General features: G+C 35.9%; 1 protein-coding gene across 1 annotated transcript in view; it reads right to left on the minus strand.

Moving 5' to 3' along the window:
* Nucleotides 1-3645: 3645 nt before the first annotated feature.
* dhx38 (DEAH (Asp-Glu-Ala-His) box polypeptide 38) overlaps nucleotides 3646-14392 on the minus strand; it is a 32356-nt gene continuing 21609 nt past the window's right edge. Inside the window, exons 21-27 of the mRNA XM_016250584.1 lie at nucleotides 10840-10994; nucleotides 10563-10718; nucleotides 9925-10059; nucleotides 9702-9827; nucleotides 8067-8162; nucleotides 7477-7598; nucleotides 3646-5121 (exon numbers count right to left, since the gene is read on the minus strand). Of these exons, the coding sequence (XP_016106070.1) occupies nucleotides 5040-5121; nucleotides 7477-7598; nucleotides 8067-8162; nucleotides 9702-9827; nucleotides 9925-10059; nucleotides 10563-10718; nucleotides 10840-10994 (872 nt within the window). The 3' untranslated portion in view covers nucleotides 3646-5039. The remainder of the gene's footprint in view (nucleotides 5122-7476; nucleotides 7599-8066; nucleotides 8163-9701; nucleotides 9828-9924; nucleotides 10060-10562; nucleotides 10719-10839; nucleotides 10995-14392) is intronic.

Genomic DNA, 14392 nt, shown 5'->3' on the forward strand with positions numbered 1-14392 from the left:
CAGCTCCAGACATGATGAAACGATATCGTCCTCTTTTGGAAGGCCAAACAAAGTAGTTTTGCTTTCACAACGAAGCACACAGCGCCTTCACGTCATGGCGGAGGCGGCAACAACAATACTACAGCGAGAATAAAAGTTACGCCTTCTTTCTTTGCGTGAACATTTGGGCGGCATTATGCAAATCTTCCCACATCGTGACATAGACATGTGGGGGCATGTTAGAACGAGCCATTTTAGGTAGTTGTTGCTGACTCTTCACTTTTATAAAGAATATCTCTTTGGATTTGAGACTTTAGTCTTTGCAACTTTACAGATCTTCTTTATGCACCAAGAGCTTGTAACACTCCAAAGAGAAAGGAAAAATTGAAATCGTATCATATGACCCCTTTAAGTTAAGAATATTATTTTTACTTTTTTCTTGCAACTGCAAATTTAAAAAAGTCTACATTTTTTCTCAGAATTGCAAGAAAGAAGTCTGAATTGTGAGATAAAAAGTTGTAATTAAAAGACAAACAAACAAACAAACAAAAAAGATCTTATGGCGGAAACAAGCTTCCATCGATTTAAAGCACAATGCAGGAGAAAAAGACTAGTTTTGAGAAAACTGCCTGTAACGATATGCATTGCAATCAAAATTTACAGACGCAAATATATAAAGTGTACTAAACTCTTTAATGTGTATTTAAGATGTTTTCTTTGCACTAGTTGGAAAGAAGTCAAGTTATGGAAGCCAATTAGCTCAAAATTGACCAGGGTCTGAAAATGGCTTTGCCATTAGTGTCTTGCCATAAAACAAACTTTATCATCAGACTGCAGGTAATCGGTTAACATCATGTAATATGTAACCTATTACACCCCCCTTGAGATGTTCATGAAAATTCCTTGCAAAACGAAGAAAACAAACACTCAGCAAAGACATTTTATCACGCAGGGTCATCAATCATAATTATAATCAGAGTGTATTACCTCACCTCTGCCTGATGGACGTCTGATTAAATGTCCCCTGGCTGTGGTGAATAATTGAATTCTGGGATGTCTGTCTGGTGAGCTCACACTAACAGTGATACAAAGTTTATCTTTCGGCTTCTTTTTGAGCTCACCAGGTTTTTTACTGAACTCTGGGATATCAGCTGTAATTGGAAAGAAAAAAACACCAATTAATGGTAAAATAACTCGTTATGACACCTGAAATGAATTTTTGATCAAAGGATAGCAGCAAATCTAATGAAACCATGTTTATGAGGTTTCACTGGCCAAAGTAAATGTGAAGGCAGCTTGACTACACTGGGAGAGTTATGAGCTGGTCTTATTCGATTGCAGCATCTGCAGGTAAGAATCTGGACAATGAACAAAGCTTATAGATATATTTTGATGGTTATTGTTTATCACTGAACTTGCGCCCTAAATTGAACTCTGGAGGTGTTCATCAGGGCCTATAACAGTTTTCAGAGTGGTCAAGAATTAGCATTCTTTTAAAGAGAATATATGTGGTTTCATTAGTGAAACTTTAACATGTGAACTAATAATTAATATCAAATACAATTATGGGCATATCCAGAACGTCAGGACACCTGAATCATACGGTACAGATGCGTCAAGCAGTATGAAGACTGTAAGCAAATCTCAAATACTTGATTGTTACCGTCAAAAAAGGTAAACTATATTATTGCCCAATTAAAAATTGGATATAGAGTACATATACCTGCAAATACTCACGTAACGCAATATATACTATATAGCAAATCTCGGCTGCCTGATTGTTTTATCGTCATAAAATATAAACTTTAATATTGCTCCTGAGACCCAGGAATAAATATTTATTTATAAATTTATAAAAAAAATTATTTTACTGATATATCAGTTTTTAGGTTCCAGTCTTTTTATACTCATGTGAAGCAATATATAGTACAAAATATGAACTGCATAATATTTTATTTTGCAAAATGTAACTATATTATCGCCAAGCTCTTTATATAAAGTTGGATAAGTAACTTTATCCACATACAAAGAAAGAAAGAAAAAGAAAGAAGCAAACTGTAAACTATTTTATCACTCAGCTCTAATCTCATAATTGTGAATATAAAACGTGAAGATATCAAGATATTTTAAACATTAGCATAATTTTCTGTACAGTTGCTTTGTAACAATATGTATTGTAAAGAGCTATACAAATACATCTGACTTGACATTGGTCAGTTTAATAGTAAAGCTGTGTAGTCATAACTAAAGTAGTTCTGTGTTGGTCCTGAAGTTTCCCAGCATTGCTCATTTTTGGATTATGTGACACCTGGTTAAGGCCCTTCAGCAGAAGTGTCAAAAGCTGCTCCTATAGGGCCACATCTGCAGAGTTTAACTCCAACACTCCTGCCTGTGATTGAAGCAATCCTGACGACCTTCAGCAGAAATCTCTTGTGTGTTTAATTAGGGTTGAAGCTAAAGTCTGCAGAAATGTGGCCCTCCAGCTGAAGGATTGACACCCCTGTCTTAGAGTTACTGTGAAGCTGATGATATGGATCATGTGTTTTAAATCAGGGAGCCATCCAGAATGTGCCATACTGGGTTGGGAGTCACTGGTTGTCAAACTTTCATTGCAAATACCTTTTTTATTCCCTTTCCTATTGCTACTACTGAAATTAGTAACACTTACATTTTCAGTATCATATGTGACAGTATTCTCATACTTTGTGAACAATAAATTAGAAAGATTTTGTGTTCCATGACCACCAGTTTTTTATGACTAAATCATCATATAGAGACTGTGGCAACGCTAGAATAATTTACCCCAAATTAAAATGCACTCACCCAAAGGCCACGGAGATGAGTTTTGTTTCATGGTCAGAACAGATTTGGAGAAATGTAGCATTACATCACTTGGTCACCAATGGATCCTCTGCAGTGAATGGGTGCCGTCAGAGTCCAAACGGCTGATAAAAACATCACAGTAATCCACATGACTCCAGTCCCTCAGGTAATGTCTCGTGAAGTGAAAAGTAGAGTGTTTGTAATAAACAATCCTTTTGAGACACTTTTAACTTCAAACTGTTGCTTCTGGCTAAAATATGAGTTCGCTACTATCAATAATATTGCTTTTTCAAGTGAAAAAGTCATCTCATCTGAATCAAGAGAGAATTGTGCACAGTTCAAGCACTATTTATTAGTAAAAAATAGTCCAAAAGAGTTTTAAACAAATATGTTGATGGATTTGAGAGAACGAGGGATGGATTTTTCACTGCAGGAAGCACTGTTGTGGAATATGGCCACGTGTTTTGGCCAGAATTGACATTTTAAAAACACCTTGATGATTAATTTGTTTCTTGCATCACAAGATGTTAATTTATGTACTGGAGTGGTGTGGATGATTGTGTTTTTATCAGCTGTCTGGACTCTCTATGATGGCACCCATTCACTGCAGAGAAACTAACAACGAGCAACACATTTTCTTTCTGAATAGTTATTAGCATTAGTCAATAAACACAACTGTTTACTGTCAACTACTATTAACAGATACAACTTTTAATTTTAACGTAGTATCACATTTGTTTGCTGTTATGTTAACTATTATAGTACTGTAAATGTTACCGAGACCGAGAAATAAGTCATAATTGAACATAACTTGAAAAATTTGACTCTTGAAATGTCCATCACCTTATAACATTTTATTAATTTCGAAGATTTTTACAGACCTGGAGATCACACTTTTTAAACTCCATGGTATTTCCAGGAATGTGGGATCATGAGACAAATTGAAGCCCTAAGGAAGGACACTTTATTTTTATTTTTTTTTACTTTAAGTGCCTTGAACACTTTTTGGGGAACAAAATGAGATGCTGCAAAAGACTCAAGGGCAATGGTCAAAGATGTCCATTTAGTACATGTTTACAATGGAAAAAAACGCACAATGGATAGCAAAAATTAATTTTGTGAATACAGCCCCTAATTATGCTAATGTATTAAATGTTTTTTTAACACACTAAATGCAGTGATCCAATCACTACCAACAATTAAAGCATTTCTATATTCATTTCTTTAATATCTAATATAAAACAGTAAAATTGAAATACAAAGGAGACACTGAATGAACAATACACACTTTCAAAAAAATATAGTTATTCCCATTTTCCAGCCTAAACATGTTTTGACTTCTAAATCATTCAACAAAAGAAAGAAGCACAATATACAGACATACTGCACACATCAGTAATTAAGAATAATAAAGTTCAGCAGATTTCAAAGTTTCCAAAAACACAAACAGAGCCCTGAAAATCAGAAAGAAAGTGAAATGAGCGTCGGTGGCAAGCGGTTGATCATGGATTGTGTGAACGCCTGTCATCTCTCTCGGTACACAGCACATCTGTTCAATGACTTGCAGCCCAATTGCATCAAAGACGACGCAGGGTTTGACCGCCGCCTGGTCAGTGTTGATTCCAGCAGAATGATGAAATATTCTAGCAATGTTTTTGTCTGAATAACAAAGACAAGCGTCATCCACAGGGGATTAACCTATCAAAGTACAGGAAGTTAATATTCATGGATGCTCTGTGCTCTCTGAAAGAATGATACAACTGCTGCGCTTCACAAACCGAAATATGAGAGAATGTGAATTATAATTCAATGGTAAAGTGAATATTACAGCAGGACATGAATAAATTCTGCTGTTCTGGTTTACACACATCGTTGGGCGAAGTATATTTATAATGTCAAATAAAGCTGATGTTTTTTTTTTTTGTTTAGTTCAAGTGCGTTCATATATAAGGACAAATGTGTTTGATTTTGAATTTGGCTAAAACTAAATGATTGAATGCAGTACTAGCATCCTTTTTTTGTCTCAATCCAGACAGTCCAAAAGAGTCACAAATAACACTTTGTTTGAGGGGACGAGATGAAATGTTCTCCTTATACAATTGCTCCTACTTCAGGACAAACCTGGAAGCTGCATGTGACAAGCACTGTGATGCTCAAATTTAATAACATTGCACTGGCTGAAGCAACTGTGGCAAATAAAATCATATTTGCAATATTATCTGGCTGAAATTGTAGCACTATAAGCCAAATCGGGCCGGTGTTCGTTTTGGTGTCATGGGCGCTTCCTCTCTCCTTCCTGGGGTGAAGATCTTTATTGACCTGTTTGGAAATGATGAAAAGACGTGTTTATTTCAGGATGTTAATTTAAACAGAACGCTTGTGTGTGTGACTGTGATGTGCCACGCATCAGAAGTTGTGAGATTTGCTCTAAGGTTAAATGAGAAGAACAGACAGAGCGGTGACAAGGAGCTTCGGGCCGAGAGAAAAGGACAGCTCGTCTCTGAGGGGACCTGTGGGACGAGGGTCTGATGCAGCTGACAGGGCGATCTATCATCTTTAATTACAGCGGTGCACAGCGCTCCCCTCCTCACACCGCCAGCAAGTACATCCATCAGGCCATGACCCACCACAGACTCGGCTCACACCTCCGTCACTTCACTTTCTGCTGCCTGCCATCCGAACTTTTAGCCAATTTTATACTTTTTTTCCTAACGAATATTCCAATTAACTTTTACATTTTATGAAGAAAATGTGGGCTGCAGAACTCTCTGACACGGTGCTATGGCGTTCTGAGTGGTTGCAGAAGCTCGCTTCTCCATTCTGACATTATTTTGAGTGTATGAGTTGCAGTATTAAAGGAATAGTTCACATAAAATTTTCAGAACATTTTACACACGTAGGCCATTAAATGCAGATGAGTTTGTTTCTTCATCTTCACAGATTGGGAGAAATTTAGCATTACGTCACTTGCTTGCCACCAATGGATCCTCTGTGGTGAATGGGTGCCGTCAGAATGAGTCCAAACAGCTGATAAAAACATCACAGAGTAATCCACACCACTTCAGTCCATCAATTAACGTCTTGTGAAGCAAACAACTGCATGTTTGTAATAAACAAATCCATCATTAAGGCCAAAATAAGAGTCCACAGTCCATAATAATGCTCCCTCTCACACCAAAATCCACTGACCAAAAGTTTCCATTTGATCTGTGCATATTTCTCTCCTGATTCACTCTATATGTGACACTTTTAAAAACACTCCCTGCTACAAAGACTCTGTAAGATAATATATGTTTACTTGTGCACTGCACTACAAATCATCTTGCACTCTGCGCTGCTTCTCCTAAAATCTCTCTTTTGCACAATTTCATGTACAGTATTTATTTAAAGTTCTTGTACAGTCTCACTCAGATTATGTGTATGCATAGTCAACTATTTATAGCATAAGTATAGTCAGATGATTAACTGTGTATAATTGTTTTTCTTATACTTCTATTGTTATTATATTTTTTTAATTAGTACGTAGCACCGTGGTCCTGCGAAGACACGACATTTCGTTCCACTATATGTCCCCACACATGTAGCATAACGACAATAAAGCTCAACTTGACTTGATGAGATATACTTTTTCACTGGAGAAAGCAATATGACGGATAGAGGACTCGCATTTTAGCTAGATGCAGCAGTTTGAAGCTAAAACGTCTTGATGGATTTATTACAAACGCGGCACCCATTCACTTGTAATGCAAAATTTCGCAGAATCTGTTCTGAAACAAACGCACCTACATCTTGGATGGTCTGAGGATGAGTACATTTTAATTTTTGTCCGAATTATTCCTATAAACCTCAACAAATGTCTTGTCCTACATTTGCGTATAAAAATGCCAAACGCATAGTAGTGGAACAAACAAAACAGAAGGACATTTCTTCCTTCTGAAAGAAATGTAAAGAAGAAGAAGAAATGTAAAATGTCCTCTAAGTGACCTGTGGGTCCCACAGGATTCAGGTCAGGTGAGATGAGCCGTGATCTCATCTTAGATCAGCCAGCGTCTTCCTATCAGCTTATTTAAAACCCCATGAACGCATCAGAGCCCAAGAGGGAGGCCGGCACCTTAATTATCCATCTCCCCATCATGCAAATCAAAAGTCTAATCTCCACTTTTAATGTGATTAGTGTCAGGACGTCCATCACGCCGACAGTCAGCCGAAGGCTTTGATTCAGAGATAAAAGTCCTGATTAATTAATGAAGTGTTATTTTACAGGACACATTTCTCGCTTTTGTGGAGCTGACAGGTGTGTGTAAAATTAATTTCCCGGATTAGTCCGAAAATTAGCATCTGTCCCTCTTCTCCCCGTCCGTGGCGGCACAATTTAAATTGCTACAGTAATGGGGGTCAGCCAGGAGTCAATATTATTTCTTTTTCTCTCCTGTGGAGACGGGAGGTGAGGAAAGCTCATCATGGGGAAGACAGGGAGATGTTAGGTGAAGAAAGAGATGGGTGTGAACTGTGAAGGGGATAATAGCCTTCCTAAAAATTGCGACATTAGTATTTCAGCACGGCAGCCATTCCGTCTAAATAGGACGATTCTGATTTCGTGAGAGTGCGAGCAGTCGCTCTAAAGAGCAGAAAGTGACTCTAAACTCTGAGTGACAGCAGTGAGGGTTGAAATACCTGACACTGCCCAGATTGCTCTTCCTCTCCTGCTCTTCGTTCCGTGCACAGATCTGTTCTTGTGCAAGAGACATCTCCTCCTCCATGTTGGTGATCTCCTCCTTTGCTCTCCTTCGGTTCTCCTGAAAGAGTGACAAAAAGTAAGTGAGACAAATGTGACCCTGGAGCTGGGGTATATTTGTAGCAATATCCAACAATACATTGTATGGGTCAAAATTATAGATTTTTCTTTAATGCCAAAAATCATTAGGATATTAAGTAAAGATCATGTTCCATGAAGATATTTTGTACATTTCCTACCATAAATATATCAAAACGTAATTTTTGATTAGTAATATGCATTTCTAAGGCGATTTTCTCAATATTTAGATTTTTTTGCATCCTCAGATTCTAGATTTTCAAATAGTTGTATCTATTCCTATTTATCCTAACAACCCATACATCAATGGAAAGCTTATTTATTCAGCTTTCATATGATATATAAATCTCAATTTTTTTAAAAATTGACCCTTATGACTGGTTTTGTGGTCCAGGGTCACAAAAGCGCACTGTATGTGTTGGGTGTGATATTCAGGAAGGATGTTGCTCACCTGTCTGCTCTTTCCTGCATGTTTGATACTGTAGAACATGGGCCCCAGCTCAGCCAGCCACTCGCCGTCCACAGCCGTCACACACTGCATGTACTCCTGAAACACAAACGTGTCAACAAATCACTCTTCACTAGCTTTGGGGATAGGATATTGAACAACATGTTGTTGGTAGTATAAAATGTCAACATTGTGAATTTCATGAAGATTTACTGTGCTTTTTATTCAGAAGCAAAAAAGATGATAGCACTGATTCAACACATCAATTCAATTTGCTTACATCACTAAAAAACCTTTAGCATGGCTTAACGTTCATTAATTCATATATTTGAGTATACAAATAAGGTTTCCACTGTGTTTTACAAAAAGTTTCAAACCATTTTTGGAGCAAATTCATAAATATGGACATCATATGGCCACAGACATGCTTACATACATATACATTAACAGTAATTTTGTGAAATATTAATACAATTTAAAATAAATATTTTCATATATTTTAAAATGTAATTTATTCCTGTTTTGGCAAAGCTTAATTTTCAGCTCACTTCAGTGTCACATTATCCTTCAGAAATCATTTTAATATGATGATTTGTTGCTCAAGAAACATTTATTATCAATGTACAAAAAGCAAATTTCTGCTGCTTAATATTCTTGTGGAAATCGTGATACGTTTAATTTTTCGAGATTCTTTGATGAACAGAATGTTCAAAACAACAGCATTGATTAATAGAAATATCAGAAAAACAGCATTTATTTGAAATAGACAATTCTGTAACATTATAAATGTCTTTACTTGCACTTTTTTACTGTCTTTATTGTCAATTTATTGCATCCTTGCTAAATAAAAGTAGTAATTTCTTTAAAAAACTAAATCATATTGACCCCAAAGTTAAGCAGCAAAAACGTCAACATTGATAATAAGAAATAAGCACCAAATCAGCATATTATAATTTTTTTTAAATATATTAAAATAGAAAACAGTATTTCTATTAAATTATTTAGTACTAGTACTGTAACAATAAATAATAATTATTATTTATTTTTATTTAAAAGTGTCATTTCCATAACTTTTATAAATACAACATTGGAGAAACAACAAAATCATAAAATCAAAATGACAAAAAAAAAAATAGACAATTCTGTAACATTATAAATGTCTTTACTTGCACTTTTTTACTGTCTTTATTGTCAATTGATTGCATCCTTGCTAAATAAAAGTAGTAATTTCTTTAAAAAACTAAATCATATTGACCCCAAAGTTAAGCAGCAAAAATGTCAACATTGATAATAAGAAATAAGCACCAAATCAGCATATTATAATTGTTTTTAAATATATTAAAATAGAAAACAGTATTTCTATTAAATTATTTAGTACTAGTACTGTAACAATAAATAATAATTATTATTTATTTTTATTTAAAAGTGTCATTTCCATAACTTTTATAAATACAACATTGGAGAAACAACAAAATCATAAAATCAAAATGACAAAAAAAAAAGTGGATAAAGAAATGTTGCAAGCTAGATTCAAACTTGCACCCCCCATATAATCACCAGAGCGCAGCGTCATATGTGTCAGGGCATGTGCACTAACTAACCATTATAGCAAACCGTGATTCATACTAACTGACGTACCTTTGTGGTCATGACCAGCTCATGGTAGATGATGTAGTCGGGGGTGTAGCCCATCCCGAACAAAGCACTGGTGGGGTGCAGATGGCAGGGCATCCCAGTTCTCACATTCACATACTCCCCTATTCCCTAAACAAACAAATACACATTATGAAGATGTTTCACATGCTGCTTGCTGAAACGGAATCCATAATTACATTGCCAAATATGCCAAGTAGTTGTGTACCTTTAATTTAGCAGCCTGGTGAAAGTACGCAGCACAGATGCACTTCCTGATCACATCCCAGTCTGAGCCGCAGGAGACCAGGTTAATTTTCTGCTGCACCATGATGTCTTTGAGCTGAGCGCGCACCTCACGCACCTGTGACACACCACACACTGTTATTCAGGATCAACTAAATTTTAGAAAAGAGCAGCTGAATTAGGAATAATTCTCCACTGGCAAGATGGGCTTTTAATAAAACTAGTCTGTCTATGAAGCAAAAAGCCAAAAACTTTTTTTAATCAATATTACATGACTACACAACTTTCACACCCACATACAAAGATTGTTGATTGTCCTTTAAGGTTGCTATTTTAGGATGGGACAGACGCAACTTATATTGCTACTCTAGCTAACTGAGACTTGTTATAACACTTGTATACCATTGCTCTTTTGTTGATTTTGATTGCTTGCATTGTCCTCATTTGTAAGTCGCTTTGGATAAAAGCATCTGCTAAATGACTAAATGTAAATATACTCACTTCCCCATGTGAAGAGGATATTTACATAGAATTATGTGGACTTCAGAGAAAAAAAGAGTGATATTGCCCCCATAATAAATGAATTTGATTGATTAAGAGTGACACCACAAGTTAAGGTACCTTTCGCATGGCTTTGGTGTGGATGAAGTGATCGTTACACCAGATGCTTGAGTAATTGTTGTTCTTCCACTGCAGGTAGACGTTGAGGTAGGTCAGGTGATCACTCTCAGGCACCGAGAACTTCTCTCTCACCTGGTCACTCTCCTCCTCTCGACCCTAGACGAGTAACGGCAGTTTTGAACAATTGTCACATTTACAGGTCGATATGTTCTAGTAAAGAGTCTGTTAATGCTTCTGAGTGTGCGAAGAACACTAGAACACAATGTACACTCGGTACCTTTGGTCTGTAGAAGATGGACGGCACAGACAACATGGAGACGATGATGAGAATGTCTGCACTGCAGCCCATGTCACATGACACGATCAGCATTTTAGACAGAGCCGGATCCAGAGGAAACTCCACCATGAGCCGCCCGGTGGGCGTCAGAGCGCCTGAGACAGAGACGAGAAGAAATCATACTCAAATACAAGGGAAAAAGTCAAAAGGGATTAGAAAGCATCTCTTTCAAAAGTGCTGATGGTGGGAAAATGATTCCACTTTGAGATTCTGATCAAACTTTTTCAGAAGCTCAGATTTCAAAGATTACATGACAGACTAAGAAGATTAGTGAGAGAGCGCCGTGAAAAGCAGAGCAGATATTTGGGCAGGTAAGCCTTAATCAGAAATAATCTGCTGTTAGCACGAGACGAGAGCAAGAGGGAAAAGTGCGCCACATAGTCAAATCCCCACAAACCCCGAGAGATCTGCAGGAAATGAGATTGAGATCCCTCTCTGGTCACACAGACAGTTTTACTTCAGTTGCTAAAGCTGAACTTTGAGTAAGACCTTAATACTTCACTGCAGCGCTTAACAAGCTTCATTCTACCTAAGATACACTTGAGTGTAACTCAAAGAACTCAGAGATTTATCCCCCAAATAAAAATAATGTCACTACCATCAGTTATCTTTAAACGCTGATATATCCAAACAATCTAGTGAATATATCAGAACCAGTGTTATTTTACTATCACTGATATACTATTATATATTTTTTAGATTAGATTCTTTTTTAATTTTACATTTTTACATTGAATTTTAATTGAAGGTTTAGTCATTTTGTTGTCATTATTTTAGTTTTTAAAATGTCTGTATTTTTTTTAGTTTAAGTTATTTTAGTACTTTAACTTAAGCTAAAGAAAATAAATGCTGAAATGAGAACTAGCTGAAATCAAATAAGTTCCATGTTTTTAGATTTGATTTGGTTTCAGTTAATGGTAATTTATTTAAATGTAATCTATTTCAAACAACGAACATGTTTATTTATGGTTTACATTTTTAGCTAACACACAATGTTAAGTTTTCGGAGTACAGTATTAGACTTTGTTGCTGACAATGCACACTGAAATAATGCAATAATTACCCAATAATTCAAAAATTATATGAGAAGCATGTGCAACAATTACTAAAAAAACATTAAATGTACATTAAAACTGTGCTGTATAAATGAAAGAAAGACTCACCGAATGAGACAAGAAAACATGTAGGGCTGGACATGATTTTGTCCACTGGGAATTGATTGGATCATAGAAAGTGGTCAATGCAAAATAGACACTCATGTGACTGGTTGAAGGACGAGAAAATCAGAAACTTGTTGTGCTTTTAATGCTTTTGATTAAAGATTTGTAGATAATCCAATATTCCATAAAAACTAAGAATGAATCATTTTGATTTTCTTGCTGACTTGATTCTATTTCACTTTAAACAATTCCCAAAATAATTTCTTGAGCCCAATATCTAACAGCACAGTTCAACTCTCAGAACATGTGGTCGACCGATATGGGTTTTTTGACAGCCGATACCGACGCCGATATCTTGGCAAGCAGGATGGCCGATATAAAGCCGATATCAGTTTATATATTTTAATTCATATTTAAGAAATTTGAAATCATTTGAAAATGGATTAAAAAATAAACGTGTAAAATAAACATACTTATACTGTATAACAGTGTTTCCCAACCTGGGTGCCGTCTGTCGAGAGCAGGGGTGCCGCGTAAAAAATCCTTTTTTAATATTTTTAAATTGCTAAAATGTTCAAAAAAGCAGCTATTATATAATTTCCATTTCTGATGTCGCCAATAATTAGAGATGCACTGAAATTTCGGCTGCCGAAAATTAGTTCACAGCTCAGGTTTCACTTTCATGTGGTGTGACGCTCTACGTATTATCCGCTCTGCTCAGTCGCTCACGGCCCATGTGAGCGCTCCACTCGTATACCGTTCATGCTCATCGGAACAGCAAAGTCCACTCAAAAATCGAGCTGACAGGAAACATCGATGTAGTACAGTATTGTTTCTGTTTGCAATAGCCCTACTGTGCTGTAACAAGGTGTGGTAAACGGGCAACTCCGGTAACACTGCCCTCTCATTCATTGATCTGCTAACCGTTATGCTCACGTGTCCTCTGATAATAATAGCTTTCTAGGATTAAACATTATTTGGATAATTGGTAAAAAAAAAAAAAATCTCTTAATAGCCCTACTGTGTGTTAGACCTACCCGAAAAACTAAAAAGCAATTTATTTCATTTGTAGGCCTATCGGTATTTTTTATTTGTGCTATCATTAGTAATTTCTTTATTTGTTCTTATTTTATTATTAACTGCATAGCCTCCTTGTAATATTTTTTATTCAATTTAAAGTTTTAAATCAAGCTATCTCGTGCTACTGCAACAAAATTACCACACTGTAAAATCAAAAATACACTGAGTGAGCAAAACATTGTTTAATTACCATTATAACTAGCTATCTCACAATGTTTACATATGAATAAAAGCCTACATTAAAATCTGTCATATAAATTGGTCTCTTCATTAGAAATATATATAAAAAATATCTGTATGACATTATATTCTGCAGTTCTTCCCTGCTGTACCGAATATAGTTTTCAAAGTATCATATCGAAGTTAGAAATTCAAGTATTGTGACAACATTTATTTTGTAGGGTACCACAAATTTGTTAAAATTTCCAAAGGGTGCCACGACTAAATAAAGGTTGGGAAACACTGCTCTAGAAGACAAAGTATTTTCACAAATAAATAAATAAATATTTAATAAAAATATAATTAAAAATAATTAAAAAACTAAAAAAGGTTGGGAAACACTGATCTAACCTACTAGACTTCATCACATAATGTATTCGTGCACTCTGTAGGTGTGTTTTGTTTAGTTTCTGTAATGTACTCGATCATGTCAAATTGCACATCAAAACAACAATTACGATATTATCGCAGATGATATATATCACACACCCTACATGCTGGACACAATTACATGGTCTTATATTTCTATTTTGTAACCAATTCAAGTGTAACCATAATGAAATGCTGTTATTAATCCATTTCAGTTATACATTTTGTGCTAACTACTCTTGATTCAACATTAGCATTGAAGTGCTGTATAGTTCAATACAATATAGTCACATAATAGCAGCGATCTCCCTCATATCCACACTGGAGAGAAACCATACACATGTGATCGGTGTGGCAAGACATACAGACAATCATCACACCTTAAGATGCACATGAACATCCACACTGGAGAGAAACTGCATGAATCTGATCAATGTGGAAAAACATTTTTGTGGGCTTCATACCTGAAGAATCAACTGAAAGTTCATTCAGACAAGAAATCACATTCATGCTCTTTCTATGGAAAGAGTTCTTCAGTTTAAAAGCACATCAGAAGATACACACTGGTGTGAGAGAATATATGTGCTTTGAGTGTGAGAAGACTTTTATTACAGCTGAAGATTTTAAACTGCACCAGAGGATCCACACTGGAGAGAAACCTTACA

Source organism: Sinocyclocheilus grahami, unplaced genomic scaffold (genome assembly GCF_001515645.1).
Source record: "Sinocyclocheilus grahami isolate Dianchi unplaced genomic scaffold, SAMN03320097.WGS_v1.1 scaffold997.1, whole genome shotgun sequence".
Lineage (NCBI taxonomy): Eukaryota > Metazoa > Chordata > Actinopteri > Cypriniformes > Cyprinidae > Sinocyclocheilus > Sinocyclocheilus grahami.